Source organism: Carcharhinus amblyrhynchos, chromosome 2 (genome assembly GCF_965287045.1).
Source record: "Carcharhinus amblyrhynchos chromosome 2, sCarAmb.v2.hapA, whole genome shotgun sequence".
In the NCBI taxonomy this organism is placed as follows: Eukaryota; Metazoa; Chordata; class Chondrichthyes; order Carcharhiniformes; family Carcharhinidae; genus Carcharhinus; species Carcharhinus amblyrhynchos.
In genome coordinates, this window is record NC_137325.1 from 92,875,772 (window position 1) to 92,901,238 (window position 25,467).

General features: G+C 40.9%; 1 protein-coding gene across 1 annotated transcript; it reads right to left on the reverse strand.

Moving 5' to 3' along the window:
- Window positions 1-369: 369 nt before the first annotated feature.
- On the reverse strand, window positions 370-23,797 carry LOC145356540 (uncharacterized). Its single transcript, XM_080209306.1, has 4 exons — window positions 23,682-23,797; window positions 7,498-7,577; window positions 5,527-6,075; window positions 370-983 (listed from the first exon to the last, which is right to left on the reverse strand). Exons 1-4 carry the CDS (start codon window positions 23,704-23,706, stop codon window positions 930-932), a joined length of 708 nt encoding a protein of 235 aa, XP_080065432.1. The 5' UTR covers window positions 23,707-23,797; the 3' UTR covers window positions 370-929.
- Between the last annotated feature and the right edge of the window lie 1,670 nt (window positions 23,798-25,467).

Sequence of the window (25,467 nt, forward strand, 5' to 3'; positions counted from 1 at the left end):
ATCCCCTGACACTAGGGTCAATTGAACATGGCCAATCATTCTAACCCACACGTTTCAACTGTGGGAAGAAACCAGAGCACCTGGAGGAGACCCACGCAGACATGCGGAGAATGTGCAAACTCCATACAGACAGTGACCAGAAACCAGGTCCCTAGAGCCGTGAGGCAGCAACCACTGTGTCACCATGCCACCCCAGTGGGGCATCAGTAGTGCCTTCTGTTTTTAGATTTGAAACAAGTGGGATTAATAATCTTTAGACAGAAGTTAAATACAGTAGATTTTTCAAATCTTTGGACAGACACAAATGGTGCATTAACTGCTAAATTTAGCTGGCACTAGTTCTGGCAAATAACGTCAGTTTCATTGATCTATTAAAGACAGCAATAACATTTATTACATTTAGTGCCGAAGAATTTTCATGTCATGCATTTGTATTATTTTCTAATGTAACCAGGTTATCTTGACATTTTTACTAAGTTACACTCCAAGTCATCTTTAGCTATTATGAATAGTTTAAAGACAAGTCAGACATTTTTATTATTTCTTAATAAAAAAGCAAAACTTTTTTTTATTGAAGATTTTGTGTTACAACTTGCTTTGTGATATTGATGTACATGTCATTGTTTACAAACTTGGGCAGCATCATTAGAATTTTCTAGATTGTTCTAGGCTCAGTACTTCCTCAGATATTCTATTACAAATTATAAATTTTCTAATATTTTCCATATATCTTAATAAGGTCAGAGATTCAATATAAAAAAATATTAAATGCTTTAGATAAAATTGAAGTGAGTCTTTCATTTTAAGCTATTAATTCATTGGCTGGTATAAGTATAGGAGTTTATAATGAAGTCTGAGGTATACATTATAGAAACATGCAATATTCTTTGTGGAGCTGTAGCACACACTGCTCTTAATTCCATTTTCATCTACTTGTATATGATCACACTATTTCCTCCAGTTTGAATTGTCACTTGCTTTCCCTGAAATAGGACAGAGATACACATTAATATCATGCTCTGTGCCAAAGTTATGCATTCAAGAAATCACAAGGCAATATTAATCATTTCCTGCATTATCAATCTTTTCCTAACCAAAATAATGAGGTGTTGATTAATTAATCTTTCTGCTCTCAACTAGCTCTCAACTGGTAAATGAAGGCAGCCCAAGATGGCCAATTTATTTTCCCTGGTTATATACTAAATTTAGAATCAGCTCCACTTTCATCATTTCTGTTCTGAAGAGTCAGTGACCTGAAACATTAACTGTTTCTCCCTACAAATGCTGCCTGACCTGCTGAGTTTTCCATTTGTTTTTTGTTCAGTGTTCAGAGAATTGGCCAAGCTCGCAGTGAAATCTCTGGTATCAACTATTTTTCTGTACAAGTTCCTTGCATTGCACATGACAGCTATTCTCCAGGGTGTGCTAGACTGTTCAAGTTTGGTGATTTACTAATTGAAATTGCCTTCCTGTCCTCCTCAAGCCATTAATAAGCTCCTCAATGAGCTTAATGTGACGAAAGAGGGTTCTCTGTCTCCAGCGCACCCCCCCCCACCCCACCCACCCTTGAAAATCATATCACATTCTGGAACCAATGGGATCCTGTGATGCTTTCTGGGAACGTGGACTTGCATGCCTTGGTTTCACTCTTAGCTATTCAATCATAGCCAAAGTATTAACAGCAGTGGCTTCTTTTCTTGCCTCTGCTCAGATATTTCTGGAATCCTCCAAGGAATCTTTTCTTAGCCCCTTCCCATCAATTTGCTGCCCCTCGGTGACATCATCTGCAAATGAGAGATCAGCTTTCACATGTACATTGATAAACTCAAACGATGCTATTGACTACACTCTCCCTCCCCAAGCCACTGACTCAGGTAAATCAGGCTCTCTGCAACCTGCATCCTATTTTACTGCTTCTTTGTTTCCGACTCAATTTTCTCTTCTCTACAAAATGTTTCATAATTCTAACTTTGTAACATTACCCATCTTTGTCCCTATTCCATCTGCCTTTGTCATCTTCAAAGTTCACAATTCTGTTGCATGTGCCAGCATATGGTTCCTGAGGTAGGCCCAAGGCAAATACTGGGTGAGTGATTATGGAGGTGGCATGGAGGATTTAAGAGACAAAAGTTACAGGGCCTAAAATTTCCTTCTTAAACCTCACCTTAAGTTTCATCATCTCTTCCATCTAGACCCTTCTCTTTGACCAAGCATTTGTATATCTCTCTTAATATCTGCTTTGTTGGCTCAGTTTGCATTCCTATCCCTGTTAACAGCTTGCAACACCTTTTTATTTTGATGGCGCTGCACAAATGTAACTGGGATTCAAGTCATAACACACCAAAGGGCAAACATGGCAAAACCACTATTTTACAGTCTGAAGGAGGGTGTCAGCTTTGCCTTTTTAAATTGTCAATGGTTTGAAAAGCAAGATTGAAATATTTTTGGTTACCTGCATGAGACAGACTTAACTTTTTGTTATTTATTTAACTACCAATTTAGAATCATAGAATCCCTACAGTGCAGAAGGAGGCCATTTGGCCCATCGAGCCTGCACTGACAACAATCCCACCCAGGCCCTATCTCCACATATTTAACCTGCTCGTTCCCCCTTACACTAAGGGGCAATTGAGCATGGCTAATCAACCTAGCCCGCACATCTTTGGATCATGGGAGGAAACCGGAGCACCAGAGAAAACCCACGCTATCATGGGGAGAATTTGCACAGTCACCGGAGGCCGGAATTGAAGCCAAGTCCCTGATGCTCTGAGGCAGCAGTGCTAACTGCTGTGGCATCATGCTTCAACAAATAAATAATTCAAGACATTGCTGGGCTGCTCACACGTGGTGAGTGCACATCTTTTACCAGGGTACTCCCCATGTACTGAACAACTACACATTCAGAAAGTGTCACCAAATCCATATAATCAAGCACCATACCTTGGAACACACGATGTGAGCTAATATCACTGAGGTGCATTCATGTTGTTGAGAGCTATGAGAACATATTTTAGGACATGGTCCCATCTTGGTTCTCTGGAGATATGCCCCAGTTTTTGAAGTTTTAGGCCCTGTAGCCTTTGTCCCTTATATCCTCCATGTCACCTCCATAATCACTCATCTGCCTTGGACCTACCTCAGGGATCATGTGTTGGCACATGAATAGGGTTCCTCTGGGGAGAGAGCAGTGAGATTCATGACCAGAGCACCACAGATGGCGCAAATGTGCAGGAGACAGGAGAAAAGACTGGAGGGAAATAGAGGTAGGAAATTTCACAGTTAGGAGAACAGATAGGTGCTGCTTTGATTTTGGTTTGATGTATTGTCACATGTATTGGGATACAAAGAAAAATATTGTTTCTTGCGTGCTATACCAAACATATTTTTCATCAAGTACACTGGGGAGAAGGGAAAGATGGTACAGAATGTAGTGTTATAGTCATAGCTAGAATGTACAGAAAGATCAGCATAATATGTGGTCGATCCATTCAAAAGTCTGATGGCAGCAGGGAAGAAGCTGTTCATGAGTCGGTTGGTACGTGATCTCAGACTTTTGTACCTTTTTCCCCGATGGAAGAAGTGGAAGGGAGTATGTCCAGAGTGCGTGGGGTCCTTGATTATGCTGGCTGCTTTTCTGAGGTAGCGGGAAGTGTAGACAGATTTAATGGATGGGAGACTGGTTTGCGTGATGGACTGGCTATGTTCACAACCCTTTGTAGTCTGTGATCATAGATGTGATTGCAGGATGGTATGTTGCCTCCCTCATGCAAGGGTCATGGATATTCTGGAGGGTGAGGTGCACAGCCAGAAGTTTTGATCCACATTGGTGCCAACAATATAGCTAGAAAAGGGGATGAGGTCCTCCAGGCTGTTTAGGAAATTGGGAAATAGATTAGCGAGACCTCAAAGGTAGTAATCTCCAGATTACTCCTAAAGCCACATGCTAGCGAACAAAATAATAGAATAGAAGAGCACACAAATGGCTGGAGTGATGGTTCAGGAGGGAGAGCTTTGGATCTCTGAACAGTAGGACCAGTTCTGGGGAAGGTGGAGTTTGTACAAGCCACATAATCTACATCTGATCAGGACTAGAATGAGTATCCTTGTAGGAAGATTTGCCTGTGTTGTTGGGAACGGTTTAAACAAGATTGGCAGGGGAATGAGAACCTGAGGGTAGATTCAGTAAAGACAAATTCAGAGCAGGGAGCAGGAGACCAAAAATTAGCAACTGACTTTGAAAGGCAGAAGAACCAAACATTAAAAAGAGTATAGCATTAGGATTTGGCAGGCTGAAAAGACATGTATTTAAATACAAGGGGTTCAGCAACAGAAAGCCAATGAGCTGAGGGCATAGCTATGTGTTAGCATGATATCACTGCTACAACGGAAACCTGGCTTGAAGAGGGGCTTGTTTGTTGTATCCATAAATAATTTGGATTTAAATGCAGGGGGCATGATTCAGAAATTTGCATGTGACACAGAATTTGTCCGTGAAGTTGATCTTCTACAGCTATCAATGCTTTGGTTGGATGTATGGAGAAGTGGCAAATGGAATTCAATCCAAAGAAACGTGATGTATTTTGGGAGGGAAAACAAGGCAAGTGAACACCTAATAAAGGTAGTGGAGGGGGGAGGTACGTGGAGGAAGGGATATTGAGAAGGCATAAGAAGTGAGACATCAGCAATGTGGTTGATTCTCAACTGTGCTTGGGCATCTAGGGATGGGCAATAAATGTGGCCAGCGATGCCTGTGTCCTGCGAATGAATAAATTTAAATTAAGCCTTGGAGTGCATTTCCACAGGTCCCTGAAGGTAACAGGACATGTGAAGAAGGCATATGGAATGCTTTCCTTTATTGGACAAGGGAGACAGTACAAAAACAGGGGTGGAATTCTGGAATTGTATAAAAAGCTGGTGAGGTGACAGCTGGAATTTTGTGAACAGTTCTGGCCACCACATGACAGGAAGGATATAATTGCTCTGGAAAGAATATGGAAGAGATTTACAAAAATGTTGCCAAGGCTTGAAAATTGCAACAATGAGGAAATATTAGGCAGGCTGGGGTTGTTTTCCCAAGAACAGTGGAGGCTAAGGGGTAATTTGATCGAGGTGTTCAAGATTGTGAGGGGCCTTGATATAGTAGACAGGGAGACCTACTTCTTCTAACAGAGAGGTTGATTACCAGGGAGCACAGATTTACAGTGATTGGTCAGACTAGAGGGGATATTAGAAAAAGCCTTTTGACCCAGAGGGTGGTAGCTGTCTGAAATTCACTGCCCAAGTTCATGGTTGAGGCAAAAACCCTGAACTCATTTAAAAAGGTACCAAGATCTGCACCTGAAATGCTGTAACCTGCAAGGCTAAGGACAGAGTGCTGGAAGGTGCATTTAGGCTGAGCACTAGTTTCTTCAGGGGGTACAGACATGATGTGTTGAATGGTCTCTCTGCGCCATAACTTTTCTATGGTTCTAAATCAGGAAGTGTTTGACAAGTAAATATTGACATACAATGCATCTTTTTTTATACCTTACTTCCTGTTTTGGGGTTAATTGCATGCTCGACACCTGACAAGACAGAAGTTGCTAACCCGTTGATGAAACCTGTTGTAGATTGTTGACTGATCACTGTTGGACAACCATAGATTATATGATTTCCTCTTGCTGCATTGCCATGCTGGATCATTACCACTGGTGGGGCAGGATGTTGCTGGTTCACAACATAGGTTGATCCAGGTCGCTGTTGGTTCACTAAATAGGTTGATCCAGGTCGCTGTTGGTTCACAATATAGGTTGTTGCATGATTTTGTGGATTGACAACACAAATTGAACTGGGTTGCTGCTGGTTGATAAAGTAAGGCAAAGCTGGAGGAGGAATTGCAACACCAGTACTCTGGGGAACATAAACCACTGGTGGCTTCTGGTAGCCAGCATATTGAGGAGGAGCATTTGACACTTGTGGTGCTGCTGGGTATGTTGGATACAGTGGATAGGGTGCAGCTGCTCGGTAGTTGGTTTGATATCCAGTAGAAGGAGGTGTTGAAGTTTTCTGATGTACAGCAGGGTAAGGGGGGCACGTCTACAAAATTAAATCACAAAACAAGATGAACAATCTTCTTTAATAGGAAACTCATTTTTTTATCACATTAAATTTGTTTGATGCTGGCCATGCACGAAAATAATTAATATTGTTAACTTCACTACCAAAATAAAGTAAATGATGTATCAAGATTAATAAATATTTCTGTATTAGGGAGTGGGTTGGCTCAGTTGGCAGAACACCTGGTTACCGATGCAGCATGATATCAACAGCGAGGGTTCAATTCCCATCCCGGCTGAGGTTACTCATGTAGACCAGCCTTCTCAATCTTGCCCCTCACCTGAGGTGTGGTGATTCTCAAATTAAATCGCCACCTAACGGCTCTCCCTCTCAAAAGAGGAGAACAGCCTATGGTCATCTGGTAACCTGTCTTCAGTTGACTTCAGATCTTCTGAAGGCAATCCTGAGTTGGAGATGGGGTTGCAATAGCAGGGTTAGTCCCATTTTCTGATTGCTGTCTCTGACATGCAAACCCAGCCCAATGAGGTAGAAAGTAAAGCTTTGTAGTTACTGATGACTTAGATCATTGTCCCAAACTGAACAAACTACGTGAACAAAATGGCCCAAGGACAGAATATAATCAGGCAAACTACATCAGGGATTAACTAATTCAATTGTGCCAAGGACAAGAGGCAGGTTCCTCAGCAACAGGAACTGAAGGGGAGAGGAAATGTGATCAAATCAATAGTGGATTATAATGATCTGGTGAACCCAAGTGGAGCGCTGATTCTTCTCCCAACTTCACAAAACACAAAAACATTCAAAGTTCTTTGGCTTCTTTTTGAGTGGCATCCAGTAGTATTAATGAATGACAAGTTAGGCTACTAAAGACCCAGTAATGCCTGATGGAAATTCTGCATCACAAAACCAATTTACCAATCTGGTTCTGAAATGGTAAAAATGAAGCTCATGCTCAATAAAGAAGGCCTTGGCCTATTTATCAGTGGCCTGATTTAACAAAGTAGAGACTCACCTATCAAATCAGTCATCAATACCGATAGGGTGGTTGCAGCTACGGTAAAGTTAGCTACTTTTTACTCTATCTGTGTAACTAGGTTTAGAAGAAAGTCTGGGTCAAGTTGGATCTCATTCTGCTGTCCTTTTACAACTTTCCCTCCCTTAAAAAACAATTCTAGATATTTACATATAAGGAAGACAGAGAATATAAAGAATTCATGCCACACTGACTCATTTTAAATGTTAGGTGGAAATGAGTTGGGAGCTGTTTCCTGTGTTAATCAGCAGGATTAAGTTCTGAAAATACCAATCTTTGATTTTATGGAATTAAACTTTTACTATATTTTGGTTGCTATCCAGAAATGTTCAGGAAATTCAGGATACCAATGGTTTTGCTGCTTTACTGTATTACATTACAATTGAAACAGGAGAAAACAGCAGTACCTCAGAGTATGCTGGTGGGTTCAAATCATATGGGAATGGCTGAGGAGCGTTTCCATTAAGTCCAGCAGCACTTCTAACACCTAAGTAACAAGATAAATTAAAAACATGATGTAAATATAAATACATAATATTAGAGTTAAAAATACATGAGCTATTGCTCCAAACAGTATATGATTATTGTGTACAAAGGAACAAAAAAAAAGAGGGTGCGTGGGAATAGCAGGAGCAGGCAATGTAACACATTTAAAACTATTGACAATAGATTCACTCACACTTCCAGTAAAGGATATTGCCACTGTCAGAAGGAAGTGACAATTAGAGGAAAATCATTCATTGGTTGTGTGGGCGTGTATGAAATAAATAGAGCTCCAAGTTTACCAATATAATTTTGTATTTCTAAAGTTGACTGATTCCAGAGAAGTTAATGGTTGACCTCCCTTGTCGCTGCACACAGTAGGAATAGCAGGGTGGAAAATAATATGTTGCATCCCAATACAGAGATTATGGCCGGGATTTTATGACCTCGCTCGGGAGAGGCTTGTAAAATCCCGCCCGAGGCCAATGGAGAATTTCGCTCTGTGAACCTCAACCGCCCTGATTCCGGGATGGGTGTGTCTGTAAAATTCCAGCCTGTGCCTTCCAAATAGTCGGCTCAATTTGAGTATTGCCTCATTATATTCTGAACAAATAGGCAGAAAAATTAATCCTTCAAAATGGGATGCAATGGACAATATCTGGTAGATTGTGCACAACTAGTTTTTTGCTCATGCTCTTTAAAGTGCAAGTGATAGAGTGATGTTAAGAGCACCTGTAGGAACATTTGTTGTGATCACATTAGCCCACAAACCTTGTAACTCATAATCTTGTACTGTATTTCAAATGTGAACAATTTTTAAAAAATGTGCATTTTGTGCTTTATTTGTGCCAGAAAGGAGCACCCTTGAATCAAACATAGCACAGTTAAATGCAGATTAATGCTCTCCAGTAAGAAACAATTCCACCAGCATAATTTGGTATAATTCCTGTACCAGAGTGAGATTCCTAATTCAGTACCAATCAGTAGTAAATGGTGCAATTATTTTGAAACTATAGATTGTAACTCAAAAATGCATTTTACAAAAGATGCTTACAAACAAATGGCAAAGCAAACTTTGATCTTTGTTTACTCAGATCCCAATGCCCATCTGCACTAAACCTACAGTCTGGCATTAAAAATATTCATAATCAAGCAGTCATGTTAGTCACAACTATTATCTATTTGCATTGTCAAGCTTTTGGCTACAGCACCTTAGTTTAGTGCAGGCTGAAACAACTGTGATTGACTTCTTAAGGAGCACTGAATATAAGAAACATATCGTTTCATGAATGTTCTTTTACCTTTTGCACAATTAAGACTTTCTAACTAATTCGAAGTGCTATCAGGTTAGAGTTTGTATTTTAAATAAAGCTGCAGGTGAAGATGATAGTTATCCTTAGGTGAAGGCTTTGCTCGAGTGAAATAAGATCTGAGATAATTGAGTCAATGGAAAACACCATGGGTCCCTTCTCTAAGCAACAGTGTGTTCTTTACATTAAAATTGGGATTTTCCTTACAGTTCTGAAATCCCCACTAATTGATCCATCAACAGCAGAAAATTGGAAAGAGATTAAAACTGATCTAGATAAAAGCTAAAACCTAGGAAACAAGATCAGGATGGAAGAGGAGTCGTATCTGACTCAAAAGGCTTTGCTTGATTTTCTCTCCATAGAATGTGCCACACCTAATGAATAATTCAAGTACTTCTATTTTTTAAAGGCCTGGGCTCCTCCTGGCCTGCATCAAATACCTTCAAGGGTTTAGAAATCATCCTGATCCAAAGTAATGTCTGTGCGACAGGAGAATCGTAGAGTTTGAGGAGACTCATTAACAGGCACTTTGTTTTCCTTTCTCTAGGTTAACTAAGAACAAACCCATTCTGTGTAAAATGCACAGCTCATTAAACAAAATTTGGTACTTCTCTGCAGAGCGTAATTGGACTTCTCACTGTTTATTAGATTAATTCTTGACCATGTATTACACATCATATTTTCTACAGAATTAGGGTCCTTACAGAAAACAGAACACAGTTGCTCCCAGCTTCCAATGGGTTCCCGTGATTCCACCTTTGAGTGGCGATTATCCCTAGATGCTTTCCTCAGTTTCTGTGGAATTGCTTAAAGCCACCACCAGCAGTAAAGTTCATTCCGATGGTTCTTCTTCCCAGTCGCCGCGCCAGAACAAATTTCCTGGAATCTGTAAAAGGCTGCAAGATGCATTTCTTTGTGTGGAGACGGTCCCCCTCCCTCACCCAGCTGTAGTAGCTCGCAAAGCCAATCAGCATTTTCTCTCTGCTGCCCGCACTGAGCAGCTGCTGTCTGTCTTTAATATACATTGATTGGCCTCGACAGAAAGTAACAAAAAAATACAGTAAGGCCAGTGAGGAATTCAGTGGGTGCATGGCCAAGCTACAAAGGATGGGCTGCAATCAATTTCAAACTAGAAAGGAATTCAGAGTTGGGATCAGTGAGGAGTTGTCAGAAGATCATACAAACTGCTTGCACAAGTTGTTAATAAAAATAAAACAAGTAACACTGATGAGTGTAAAAAAAAAGAGAAAAATGTTACATTGCAGATATCACACTTGGTTACAGATAATAAAACATTGAGAACATGAATGCTTTTCAGCTGGAATCTGAAGCTGACAAACAATCATTAAACTCAACCACCCGAAGCTCTACTGAGATGGAATTTAAAGAAATAGTCTACGATAGCAATTAAATATGCTGCACCTTACATCATATTACACTTTTGACCTGATGATGCAGCATATATCGTGTGAACTACCAGGTGGTGTATATTAAGTTCACGTGTACACTTTGTCGTTAGGCTCAAAATAAAGCAACAGGATACATAAGAGGTAAGCAAGAAGTTGAATTGCCCCAGGGGTCTCCCATGAATTCACTGCAAATTTGGCTGAAGACCTACAGAAACTCTGCAGTTATTGTGCAAATTCATCCAGTAAGGATTTATGAAAATGACCAATCATGAATGGCCACCAGGAGAATGCAGCTTTAGAAGTATCAAGAGAATTGAATCAAAGTATTTTGTGAAAAATGTCTTTTTTTTTGCTCCACGTTTCTACCTCATTCCCTCTCCATCCCTCGATTTGAGCTCAAAATTCTGATTTGGGAAATTGGTTGAGTGATATCTGACAAGTGCCAAATGAGCTCTGCCCACTGTGCTGAAAATTGGTCCTAACCTCCCTCATCACCTCTTGGAACGTATCACAGCCATAGCATTTATCCACTTTTTTTTTACTGGTTGACACAAAGCATAAACACAAGAGCCCTCTGGCTGCAAAAGTAAAAGCATCTGAAGCCTATTATAATCCTGTAATTGGAGATTCTTGTTTATCAAACACTAACTGCAGCAAAATCAATAATAGTTTTGCAAAGATCTTACGACACAGCTGTCAATTGAATGGCAGTGCCTGAGGCTAGGTCTGATTCTTTGATCTGCTGCAAGGTAGCTTGAATTCATTTTTGTAAACATGAGTAGTTTTCAACTTCAATGATCCTTTCTAAACTCAGCCAGGTCAGAGTGGCAGCTATAATCCCTGAGACAGATCTGTGGAACATGGATAAGAAAGGATCAATATTCTACGCCGCCGGGGTAGGGGCGAGGGGGGGGGGGGGGGGGAGCAATGACAGCCCCTTTGAGGTTGTTTTGAAAGTGACATTTCTCTTTATTATCAGATTATGCGGACCGTCAACCTTTGACAATGGCATGGCTGTGTGATCTCTTCCACTAAATGGGAATGAGCAATTGCAGTCACCCATTGTAACAGCAAAATAAGGAGGATGTATCTTTAAAAAAATGTTGGAAAGAGGTTTAAAAAATATTGATATGAGCTGCAAGATTTCTAAATAGTGGTAAGGGGAAAGAAGGCTAGACTCCGTCCCTTCAGTGTTGCCTAAAGGTTTATCTGCCCCTTGATGTCACTGGTAGCTGCACAGATAGACAGGGAAAATCAGATGGGTAACTGGGTCCTACCTCTCCACTCTCATGCAGCATCTGGTCTCAGGCAAAGCAGGGAGGGAAATCCAAGGTGGTGATGGAAGATGTGATCAACTCTATATTCTTTTATTTACTGCCTGATTTGAGGTGACATAGCAGACAAAATGCAGTCTCTGCATTCAGACTGCCTCAACATAAGAAGATGCTGCTGTTTTCGAGAGACCACTATCCCCATGCATATTAACTGACTTCTATCTGCTATAGTACAGTGTATTTTCCTCGCTTTGCCAACCACAGCTCACAGAAAGCCACAATAACACCCTGTGGACTTTTTGTATTAGCAAAGCGATACAAGTTACACATTCAGCAATGTATATTTTATCACAGCATAGCGTAATTGAACAAACAAAATCCTCCGATTTTTGCTGGTGCATTTGTAATGCTTATTTATGTAGTGCGTTTCACAACATCAGGATGTCCTTAATCATTTACAGCCAACAAATGCAGTAACTTTTGTATTGGAGGGAAACATGCAGCAAATCTATACACAACAAGATCCCACAAATGGCAATGAGAGTTAGATCATTTTGTACCACGATAGTGTGCAATTTCACCCAACGTGACTCTCCTTGAATTTTCACCATCTCAACTACCCCAAACGAAGTGGAAATTGACTATTATGCATCACAGCATCATAGAATCATTATAGCAAAAAAGGAAGACATTCGTCCTGTTATATATTTAACTGGGTGCATGATTGTTTCAAGAGCCAGTCACATGATTTGATTGCGCTGTCATTAGGGTGTTTTACAGTCTGTTGTTTAGTTTCATATTCTGATCAATGCAGAGAAGATCTCTTTCCATAAATCTGTTGTGTTACAATCTGTGTGTGCAAACCACATCTTTTATTTTTAAATCCCATAACCCCCGACATTGTTAGGTCATTACACAGCCCATCATGTCTGTGCCAGTTCTCTAAAGGAGCAATTCACACAGTGTCATTCTCTGCTTTCTCTCCTAAATTTTATTTTCACATAATAATCCAATTTCTTCTTGAATGCCTCCATTGAACCAGTGTTCACTCCACTCTGAGGCAGTGTATTCAAGATTCTAACCATTAGCTGCAAGAAAACACTTTTCCTTTTGTCACCATTGTTCTTTTAGCCCATTACCTTAAATCTGTGATTCTCTCGTTCGTGATCCTTCCATTCCCTACCTAGTCTGTTCAAGCCCCTTGTGATTTTGAATACCTTTATCAAATCTCCTTTCAATCTTCTCTTCACCAAGGAAAACAGTGCAATTTCTTCATTCCCTCATTCCAGAGACCATTCTCATGAATCTACACACTTTTGAAATCAGTTCCTGTTACAAGAACAATGTATCATGAGGGTACAGCAGAAAGCAGAGTCTAGATTAGCCTGAGATCATATTTAGAACATAAAACATAGAACATAGAACATTACAGCGCAGAACAGGCCCTTTGGCCCACGATGTTGCGCCGACCAATTAAAAAGCCAATGACCCTCTAACCTAAACCAATCCCTTTCCATCCATAAACCTATCCACGGATCTCTTAAACGCCCCCAAACTAGGCGCATTTACAACTGCAGCAGGCAGGGCATTCCAATCCCTCACCGCCCTCTGGGTAAAGAACCTACCTCTGACATCCGTCCTATAACTACCACCCCTTAATTTAAAGCTATGCCCCCTCGTGCTAGCTTTCTCCATCCGAGGAAAAAGGCTATCACTGTCCACCCTATCTAAACCTCTAATCATCTTATATGTTTCAATAAGGTCCCCTCTTAGCTGCCTTCTTTCTAACGAGAACAACCTCAAATCCCTCAGTCTCTCCTCATAGGACCTCCCCTCCATACCAGGCAACATCCTGGTAAACCTCCTCTGCACCCTCTCCAATGCCTCCACATCCTTCCTATAATGTGGGGACCAGAACTGCACACAATACTCCAAGTGCGGCCGCACCAGAGTTTTGTACAGTTGCAACATGACGCTGCGGCTCCTAAATTCAATCCCCCTACCAATAAACGCCAAGACACCGTATGCCTTCCTAACAACCTTATCTACTTGATTCCCAACTTTCAGGGATCTATGTACACATACACCTAGATCCCTCTGTTTATCAACACAATTCAGAGTCCTACCGTTAGCCCTATACTCTACACATCTGTTATTCCTGCCAAAGTGAATTACCTCACACTTTTCCGCGTTAAACTCCATCCGCCACCTCTGCAACTTGTCCAAGTCTCTTGTATAGTTTCTCATGCTCCTTGCAAGATGATGAAAGCTTATTGATTAAATTCCAACTTTAAAAATAAATCACTGCCCTGAGAGTCTGTAGTCATTAGTTTAATCAGAATAAGAAGATAGCCTGCACATAAATGTTTTGGAAGATATTTCTGAAAAACTACACGTTTCCCAAAAGGCAATCTAGGGAGATGCAAAGTCTGCTACAGTTCTATGCAACGATGACAAGTTTAATCATAAGTTTAAGCATCACTCTGGGAAGGAATACAATGGTATAACTGGCCTCCACATCTCTGCATCCTCCTCACAGTTCACCCAGCTTTGTATCATCTGCAAATTTGGTGATATTACATTTAGTACGCTCGTCTAAATCATTAATATATATTGTGAATAGCTGGGCTCCTAGCACCGATCTCTGCAGTACCCCACTAGTTACTGCCTGCCATTTGGAAAATAACCCATTTATTCCTACTCTTTGTTTCTTGTCTGCCAACCAGTTTTCGGTCCATCTCAACTACCCACAATCCCATGCACTTTCGTTTTACACACTAACCTCTTATATGGGTCTTTTCATCAACTGGCTCCCCTTCATGAAGTCTACTAGTTACATCTTTGAAGAATTCTAGTAGGTTTGTCAAGCATGATTTCCCTTTTGTAAATCCATGTTGTGCTGTTTACAAAGTACTCAGATATCAAACCTTTGATAATGCACTCTAGAATTTTCCCCACGACCGATGTCAGGCTGACTGGTCGAGAACTCCATTTTCTCTCTACCTCCATTTTTAAATAGTGGGTTTACATTAGCTACCCTCCGATCTGTATGAACTGTTCCAGAGTCCATAGAATCATGGAAGATGACCACCAATGCATCCATTATTTCTAGGGCCACATCCTTAAGTACTCTGGGTTGTAGATTATCTGACTCTTGGGACTTATCGGCTTTCAGTCCCATCAATTTCCCCATCAACTTCTCTACTAATATTGATTTCCTTCAGTTCTTCCCTCTTGTTAAACCTTGTGTTCCCTAACATTTCCAATACATTACTTGTGCCCTCCTTTGTGAAGATAGAACTAACATATTCAGTTGTTTCCCAATCCACCGTTATCAGCTCGCGCCTCATACCGTTGCAGTCTCCTTTATTAAGATTCAGGACACTCATCGCAGAATCAACCACATCACTGTCCAAGGTGATGAAGAATTCTATTAAATCATGGTCACTTATCTTCAAGTGGTCTTGCACAACTTGATTGGTAATTATTTATTTCTCAATAGACAATGGCCAGTGTAGGATGGCCTGTTCTCTAGTTGGTTCCTCAACATATTGGTACAGACAATCATCCTGTATACACTACAGGAATTCCTCTTCTACAGTATTGTGACTAATTTGATTTGCCCTGTCCATATGCAGATTAAAATCACCCATAATTACAGATGTTCTGTTATCACATGCGGCTCTAGTTTCCTGTTAGTAGTCATTTCCAACATCACTACTACAGTCAGGGGGTCTGTATACTACCCCCACTAATGTTTTGTGCCCCTTAGGTGTTTCTCAGCTCTGTGCATACAGATTGCACATCACTGGAGCTAATATCTTTCCTCACTATTGTGTTAATTTCCTCTTTAACCGGCAATGCAATTCCACCATCTTTTCCTTTCAGTCTGTCCTTTCTAAATACCCCTAGATGTTCAATTCCCGTCCCAGGTCACCCTGCGACCATGTTTCTGCAATCCCAACAATATCAATCCATGAACACTTATTTGCACAATCAATTCATCCACTTTATTGAGAATGCTCTACATGTTAAAGCACAAAGCCTAAAGGCTTGTCTTTTTAACATTACTTGTTCCAATTCCCACTATTTTTCACTGTGGCCCTGTTTGATTCTGGCCCTTGATTTCTCTGCCTTTTAATGGCCTCCAAGGTTGATTAGACTCCCAGTATTCTCTATTCAACAGAGGAGGAACAGTCACTTCAGTAAAGCAACAGACAACCAATCACAGCAATATGCAAGATCTTAAGGATGGTAAAGGGCTAAAAGGAGGAAGAAATTTGAAAACAACTACCAAATAAAACATTTGTTTATCCCTTCTCCAGTCTAGCATACCAAAGCTGCTTTATATTCAAGCTAATTTAAAATAACTAACACTTTAATGAGGCATCATTGGTTGGGGAATTTTTCAGATAGACTCATTTCCTGGAACAGGCTGAACCACAATCTGTTCCATATCAGTCACTGCTGTTCAAGTTCAGCAGATGCTCCACCTATTGCAACACAATTTTTCAAATTCTTGAAATTTAGCCGAACATTTGCAGCTGATGGTGCAGAATCGTAGCAACATTCACTGATTGTATCAAGGCATGTAACAGCAAACTAACTAGATTTGGACAAGGCAATTTTAATTAATTTGAATTGCAGATGTATGGGTGAACTTGCACTGGAGTTTCCCCCTCAGGTGAACTGATCATTTTCTGATCCTAACGTATTTTCAATTTGTCCCTGTTTCAATTCAGGCATTTTTATACTTGATATGCAAGGGGGAAAAAGACAATATTAGGTGCAGCTGGTAGCTGCAAACCAGAAGCAATCTTCGAAAGGAAAGGAAAAAGACTAAAATCATCCCCTGACTGCTATTTTCTTGCTCTACAACACCAATTGTTTAACATTAATGTAAAATGATCACAAGTCATTATCAACTGCTACTTATATGAGTGTAGAGAGTAAAACTGGGTACCAGACCTGGAAACAGCATTTTTCATATAACACAGAACCACTATCAGTGGAAGTGGCACTCTAAGACAGGCCTGTTCCCTTGTTGGCAGGTTTGTTGATTGATAGCGCAGGCAGACTGAGCAATAATGGATCGTACTGCATGCTTCAAAACTGCAAAGGTGAAATTAAGTGCACATGTGCAAGATGAGTTGACATATACCTATAGGTAGGTACGTATTCAGCAAAGACTGAATGCACAACTTTTTTTTAAATACAAGAAGTATTCATCGATGGATTAAATTTGGGCCGGGCACTACCAAAAATTTATCTTCTCTTTGAACAGTACCAGGGGATCTTCGACATCCATCTCAAGATACATACAAGACGTTGGTTTAATGTCTCATCCATAAGACAGCATCTGCAATAATACAGCACTCCCAATGTCTGTGTCCAGAAATGGGAGGGGGTGTGCTGGGAGTCTATGAAAAAAGCTTTTAAGGGACATTTGAATTGAAATTGAAACCTATATTAGAATAAAATCCTGACCCCTCTGTTCAATTTCTTCTTGTGCATTTGCCCCTTTTGACTCACTTGGGGGATGCTTTGCAATTTCACACCTGGTGCTTATGGTACATCATGATTAACATGCCCAGGAGGCATGAAACCAAACAAATAAGCTAATCCCGTGTTATCATGCTTAATAAGTTCCACCCTGTGCAGGCATATTTATTGTCTGAAGAACACTGATGTTGCAGTACTGGTGCCATATTATTGACTTTTTTTGTCCAGTCCTCACTATACAAACACTCTGCTTTCTGTGTTAACAGGCGGATGGTATCAGACTCAAGAAATCTGATGATCTGGAGTTTGTGCCCAACGGTTGGGTATTGGGTTAGGGGATTCATTTTGCATATGGAAGACTTTGAGCTTGTGCACTGATTGAGCACAGTATTGAGAATTTCTGCATGCAACATTGCTAATTTCCATGTCGTACCTGATCAATGCTGCACTTTAAAGATCCGAGTCACTTTCCGTTTCAATTCTCAAACTATTAAAAAAAATGGGCTGCAGACTTCAAAGAGGAGCTTATTGCAGTTCAGGAGTGGGGATGGGTGGGGAGAAGAGAGGAAGAGAGAGAGAAGCTTATTCTAACAACCCCAAGGCAGTTGCCTACATTTTTGCCTTTTGGGGCCAAATTGACCGAATCTGGATGTTGACACATCCCTCCAAACAATTTCTGATCTTAGCTTCAATCCTGTTTGTGAACCTCCCTCCTTCAGAACTGCACAACAAATTGAAGGACGTCAGCAGCACAGGTTAAATTCACACTCCAGCTGAGGTAGACATGGGACCTCTCACTCTGCCACAGAGAATGGAAGGTAATGGCAAACCACCACTGAGAACTGTCAAGAGAAACTGCTCAAGATGAAATATCAGCAGACAATGAGCCAAGGACCTCAGTCCTTGTACTTCAGGCAGAGTACTTATGGAATGAGTCATTTAACTACAGTAGCATTACAAATTGCCGCAATACATACGGAATCCGAAACTGTTTCACACTCGGAGAATCAACAGCGCCATTTAGCGACTGTGATATTTTTTATAAAATCAAGAGGATTTTAAAGATGTGCAGGTTAGGTTGATTCTCCCAGTGTTAGGGGGATTAACGAAGATGGGTGGGGTTAGGGCAATAGGGCCTGGGTGGGATGTGTTAGGTACAGATTCAATAGGCCGAATGGCCCCCTTCTATACTGTAGGGATTCTATGATTATGAACAGGATTAAGCAGGTGCCAACAATTCAGCTTTTCATTTCAACCTTTTACTGAACAATTCAACACCCACAAATTAAGTGTTTCTGCCAATATTTTCCTCAGTTAATTTCGGTCAATTGAAACAGGGTGAAAAACAATGAATTAAACCTAGTGCACAGAATAAAGTATCAGTATGGTTAGAAATTAAGTGTTTGTGGTTTGAAGGTTTTTAATTCAGGTACAAATTTCACAGTATCTGTCTTATCATCCAAGATGAAGGTCCTCCCTTCAAGAACAAGAAGACAGCTGGTATAAGTATATTTAATCATTTTTCTTTCTCAAAGCTAAAATTTAATGTACAGGGCAGGGGCTCCCCAGATCTGTCTTTACTGAGGCCTATGAAAACTACACTTTCCTTACAGCTGTTACTTCACCTTATTACTGAAGTTCTGATTTCTACAAAAAGAAAATGACACTACACTTCACCGATTAATACACAAAATTTCAGTCACCCTTGTGTGTCTCTCCCTTTCTTAGTTACTTTTCCTCTTACTCTCTGCCATTGTCTCTGTTACTTTCCTACATTTTGTGTTTCTTAGTTTCTGTGTTTATGTTCCTTAATCCTCATTTTGCTTTCCTTCAACAATATTTCTTGCTTACTGTATTACCTCAGGGATCTCTCGCCATTGCATCATATTCCTCCACCTGCTGCTGCTTTGGCTAGTGAACGCTCCCAAATGGTTGATAAGGTCACATATGGGGTAATATTTTCCGAGTCCATGCAATTTGTGAGGAAAGCTTAGAATATACCATTAGCTTATTAAAAAAAAACAATTTGTCTAATCAGGTGAAATCTGTGTCCAGGTACATGGGTACGGTTGCTCAAATGAGGGATGTGAGCCCAAAGCATGTAGCTACTTGGCATGATTAAGAAAATAAATGAAGATGATTGAGACAGTAGAGTTGCCATCATATGTTACATTTGGAATACTGTATCCAATTCTGGTCACCACTCTGCTTGAAGGACATGGAGGCTTTGGAGAGAGTACAGAAAAGGTTTACCAGGATACGGTATTTGCTATGATGAGTGATTGAATAAACTGAGATTGTCCTCCCTGGAAAGATGGAGGCTGAGGAGGTGACCTGATAGAAGTTTATAAAATTATGAGAGGTGATAGATAGGGTGAACAGTTGGAAGCATTTCCCCAGGGCATTACCAAGTGAGATGGTTGAGGCAGATATGTTAGCAATATTTAAGACTTATCTGGATAGACACATAAACAGATGGGGAACAGAGGGATACAAACAATTGGTTGAGATAGGACAACATGATCGGTGTAGGCTTGGAGGGCCAAAGGATCTGTTCCTGGTCTGTACTGTTCTTTGTTCTTTGAAAGCTTCAGAAGAATTAGGAATCTCAGCACTAAAGAGTTATCATAGGGTAACTCATTCATGCAGAATTCATAGGTGTTATTTTTTAGTTAGCCCAGAGAAAGTTTCCTTTGGCTCAGGTTTGTCATACAGACTAAACATTTGCAGAGATTGCTTTCGTTTCTGAAGTTCAAAGTGACAATCAGACCAAACAAGCCAATATCACTAAACTGATGATAGAACCTTGCACATTTTCCACCCATGGCCTAGAACGTGACAAAGTGGTTAGATTTTAAACACAGTTTGGAAGCATATTTCATTTATTCTTCCACAATATATATTTTCATTAATTTACTTTACAGGAAAGAATTCAAATGACCCAATTCCCCCCACCTCTCCCACCAGAGGCTCTAACATATGATAGCAACCTTACTGTGCCTCAATCATCTTCTCAAATCCACACTCCAGCTGGAATTCACCAGAATAGATTTAGGATCCTGTTTGACTCTCCCTCTCTACTGACCATCAGGCAGGGTAAGAGGACTAGACAAGCAGAGTAAGAGAAGTAGGCACACAGTGCAGGAACCCCCTGTGGCCATTCCCCTGGAGAACAGATACACCCCTCTAGATACAGTTGGAAGGGAATGGCCTCTCAGGGGAAAGCAGTAACAGCTTAATTACTTGCACCCAGGTTGACTCTGCTGAACAAAAGTGTGGAAATGCAGTAATTATAGGGAATTCAATTGAGCATTCCTATGTCCACAACAAGATAGTATGTTGCTTCCCTGATGCTATGGTCAAGATTTCTCAGAGGAGCTACAAAACATTCTGGAAGGGGAGGGTGAACAGCCAGTGGTTCTGGTATACATGAGTACCAATGAAATTGGTAGAAGAAGCAGATGAAGCCCTAAAAGCCGAATAGAGGGAGTTGAAAAGTAGGGCCTCAATGTATGTGCCACAGTAGAAGTACCAGGATATAGCAGATGAATACATGGCTGGAAGAATGGTGCAAGTGGGAGGTTTCAGATTCTTGAGACATTGGGACTGGTTCTGGGGAAGGTGGGACCAGTACAAACGAGATGAGTTACACCTGGGCAGGGACTAATGTCTGAGGGTGAGTATTTGCTAGTGTGGTTGGGGAGGGTTTAAACTAGATTGGCAAGAGGATGGGAATCTAAGTAGGATGACAAGGAAAGAAAACAAGGACAATAATAAAAGTAAGAACAGTGAAATGCAAAAATGGTAGACAGGGTAATCAAGGACAAGAGACAAATAGGGCCCAAGTACAAAGAAAAGTTAGGATGATTAAAAATGGCAAAATGTTATGTTATTACATAAAACATTCAGATAAGTTCAACAAACTGCCAATGTAAATCAAGGTAAATGGATATGATTTCATAGACACTGTGGACACATGGTTAAAAGGAGATCAAAACTGTGAAACTACTATCAAGGGACATTTGACCTTTCAGAAAGTTAGGAAGGAAGGAAAAGATGTGAGGTAGCGTGAAATGAGGTCAGTTGTGAGAGATGATCCAGACTTGGATGATGTAGAGTCCATTTAGGTGGAGGTAAAAAAAAGCAAGTGAAAGAAGACATTGGTAGCAGTGTATAGACCCTTAAACAGTAGAAAGGATAGAAATCAGCAAAAAATAGAAGCATGTGAAAAGAATAGAGCAATAATTATGGGCATCTTTAATCTTCATGTTGACTGGGCTAATCAAGCTGGAATGGTTAGTTATGGCTATGAGTTCATAGAGCACATTCGGGATAGTTTCCTGGAACAACGTGTCATGGATCCAACCAGGGAATTGGCCATCTTGGAGCTGGTAATGAGGCAGTTTTAGTAAATGACTTCAGAATAAAAGATCTCTTAGGAAGTAGTAATCCTAATATTCAGTTTGAGAGTAAAGTTTATTAGTCACAAATAAGGCTTACATTAACATTGCAATGAAGTTACTGTGAAATTCCCCTATCGCCACACTCCGCCGTTTGTTTGGGTCAGTGCACCTAACCAGCACATCTTTCAGACTGTGGGAGGAAACCGGAGCACCCAGAGGAAACCCATGCAGACACGGCGAGAACGTGCAAACTCCACACAGACAATGACCCAAAATGGGAATTGAATTTGGGATCTTGGCACTGTGAGGCAGCAGTGCTAACCACTGTGCCATCATGAGAGTGAGAAATGTGGATCAGAAATAACCATGTTTAACTTAAATAGGGGGAAGTGCAATGAAGTGAGGATGGAGTTAACTAAAGTGGACTGAGCAGATAGATTAGCAGGAAAGAAAGTAAGTGAGTGGTGGCAATTAAGGAGATAATTCATGACTCTAAGTAAAAATATACATCAGTATGGAGAAAAGATTCCAAGAGAGGGATAAACCAGCCATGGCTAACCAAGAAAGTTGAGAGTATTAAGTGAAAGAAAAAGCATGTAAGGAGTCAAAAATCAATGATAACCCTGAAGAATGATAACCCCGAAGAATGAGATAAATTCAAAACGACTAAAAGGTTAATAAAGAGAGTAAATAAACTACGATGGTGAACTAGTGAGGAATATAAGAACTAACAAAAGAGCATTTTTAAATATATAAAAAGAATGAAAGAGGTCAAATGAATCTGGGGAGATAGTTATGGGGAACAAGGAAATGGCAGAGGCGTTTTTGCATCAGTCTTTACAGTGGAAGATACTTTGAACATCCCATAATGCTAAAGAATACAAGGGAAGAATTAAGTACCATCATCATCACTAGAGAAGTAGTATTAGACAAACTAATGGAGCGAAAGGCAGGTACGTCCCTTGGGCTTGATAGCATGCATTCTAAGATCCTAAAAGAAGCAGCGGGAGCGATAGTGGATTCACTTGTTGTAATTTTCCAAAAATCCATGGATTCTGGAGCATCAGAAAATTGGAAAACTTTCAATATGGCACCTCTGTTCAAAATCGGAGGGAGGTGAAAAGCAGGTAACTATAAGCCGATTAGCCTAACATCTATTGTTGGAAAAATGTTGGAATCAATTATTAAGGAAGTAATAACACATCTGGATATCATAATCTAATCAATCAGAGTCAGCATGGCTTTATGAAAAGGAAATTGTGTCTGATCAATTTATTAGAGTTTTTCGAAGAATTCTCAACCAGAGTGGATTGAGAGGAGAGCCAGTAGATGTGTTATATTTGGATTTCCAGAAGGTGTTTGAGAAGGTACCCCACAAAAGGTTAAATCATAAGATAACAGCCTATGTATATTTAAAGTTGAAATAGATACATTTTTGATCAGTAAGGGAATCAAGGATTACAGTGAAAGGGCAGGAAAGTGGACCAGGAATGTTGGATCTGCCATGATCCTATTGAATGGTGGAGTCAGCTTGAAAGGCCGAATGGCCTACTCCTGTCCCTGTTTCTTGTGACGATATGGTCAGAGATCAGCTTTAAGGAGTGTCTTGAAGGAGGGACAAGGATTGGCAGAGGCAGAAGGACTTGAGGAGGGGATCCTATGCCATAGAATTTTGGCAATTGTAGGCAAATCACCATTGGTGGAGCTTTTGTTCAGAGGCCAGAATTACAGGTGCACAGATACCTGAGGCTTGTAGGTTTGACGGAGATTAGAGCAGTCGAGGTAGGGAGGGGCAAGCTCATGGAGGAAATTGGAAATAAGAATGAGTTTTAAAATGGAGGCCTGTTTATCTGGTGTGGGTAGGTGAGGCGGAGTGTGGGCGAGAAGGGGTTTAGCGAGTTGGCACACCGACAGTAGAGAGATTTGGAAACCCTCCAGTTCGGTACTAAATTGGAGCATCTAAGAACAGATAACACATAAAAAGCGAATGTGTAAGCATACAGATTTTTGAACAACTAAAGTCATATCGAAACTATTCCTTAAAACATCGAATGACAACTCAGAACTCATACGCCACTTCCTCGCAATCAACTTAAGAAGCATTTCATACCAGCGACTTTGTTAAAACGCGGCTCAAGGAAGTCCCCAAATCTATGGTATTCGAAACAAATTAATACTCGGAGGGAACAGTGGCACAAATTCTCCCATACCTGATCCTTTCCCAAATTCTGCCATTGCGGGTGAGCGGAGTTCAAGTTGCAGCCAAACTGGACCAAGTAGCTCACCACGGACTGCCTTTAAATTCCAGAGATACCAAAAAGGAATCAACACTTCGTCATGTCAAAGTGGGAGGGATAGAGGATAAAAAAAATTCTAAAACACCCAATTAAAAATCACTCCACCACTAGTTACGTTCAAATATTGTTATAACTTACAAAAAAAGACCTGTTGAAATATAACTTCGAAAAATAACATGTTTGGGGTAGCTGTTTTGCTTTGTTACCACCAGGTTGTGAAATCACTTATTCCATTGAGAGTAAACATGTTCCATTTCTTTGTGGTTAGAGGTCGCGGGTTATGAATTCTTTGGGCTGCAAAAGTGCGCGGGTGTCAGGACCGAAAACAAGCTGATTTCTAAAACATGCTAACCCCGAGATGGATAAATGTATCAGAAAGGCTGGCTCTTCTAAATCACAACCTCCCCGGCAGCCGCTTCCCCGTGCGGCAGCCCTGTGTTTACCTGCTGTTTGGGGCGGACAAATCTCTTGTCCCCAGTATGGCAGGGAGTCGCGATCCTCCTCCCATCGCAATGTGAATGTCCAGCTCCGAGAACTCACAAGGAGGAGTGGGCTGTGTCTCAGCAACTAAACCTCCCTGTGTGTCTGCGAATCCATACACGGTGCATGCTGGGGTCTGCTGGCTTCTTCCAGGCTGTTAAACGCAATATTATTCCGACAGTTGTCTGTTCCTGCATCTGCTAGATCCTAGTTACCCTACATCACTATTGCCATGTCTGCTAACCAGCAACACGAAGGGGTGATTCATTGAACATAACTGGATGGACTACTGGCCTCGTTAGCACCATTTGTTCAATCTCAGGAACGTTTACTTTCTTTCCAGTCCGTCAGTGCCCAGCTGGAATTTCTGAGCAGCAATACTGAATGCTGTGTCTCAATCTGTCTTGCAGCAGCTCAGACTGCCTGTATTTGTCGGGGGAAACACGAAGGTATCCTCATCACTAAATGTCCCTCAGCTTAGGATGGGAAAAGACGTAAGTGTATAACTTCACATTGAACGGTAAAGGACAATAGATTACAGCAATCTGTTAAATTGAGGCTGGCGTGTGCAACAAGCTGCCACTTTGCGGTGGTTTAAACTGCCGAAATGTGAATGTTTTGTGGGAGGAAGTCGGCTCGAAACTGGCAACTTCTGCGTTTTACGTGAACGTGTTGAGTTGCTCGCACACAATCCTCTCGGCAGAAGCAGTCTGCCTGTTAACATAAGCTAAATTCTCAACTGGAACATTTCAATTACTTTTTAAAATTGAACACCACATCCACAGGTTCCCTGTGCTTCGCCAGTGAAATGGTGAGAGCACAACGGCGATTCAGAGGATTGAATATAAATAGGGTAATACTGCCGGGAATATTCAGCACTCGCATTGTTTTCTTACCTATTAAGTGGGAAGGAATTTGCTGAGAGACTGCTTTCCACACTTGGGAGGTTTACTGAGTAGCAATGTGGGAGTGTTCTTTTGTCTGCCTTGGATGGGAGGAGGAGCAACATAGGGACAGGAGTAGACCCCATAGTAAAATCGTGGCTCATCCGGCTGCGGTCCCAGCTCCAATTTGCCTTCCCTAACTCTTGATTCTCTTGCCTAACAAAAATCTACCTAGCTCTGCCTTGAATAAATTCAAAGACCCAGCCTCCACTACTTTCTGAGGAAGACAATTCCACACGCTAGTAACTTTCTCCTCATTTCTGTCTTAAACAGGA

Excerpts from the sequence above, each read along its gene's own strand:
- LOC145356540 (XM_080209306.1), bottom strand. The coding sequence starts at position 23,706 with ATGGCAGAATTTGGGAAAGGATCAG. Across the intron at positions 6,076-7,497 it reads ACCCACCAGCATACTCTGAG|ACGTGCCCCCCTTACCCTGC; the intron begins GTACTGCTGTTT and ends TTAATTTTGTAG. Across the intron at positions 984-5,526 it reads ACCCCAAAACAGGAAGTAAG|GGAAAGCAAGTGACAATTCA; the intron begins GTATAAAAAAAG and ends GTCCTATTTCAG.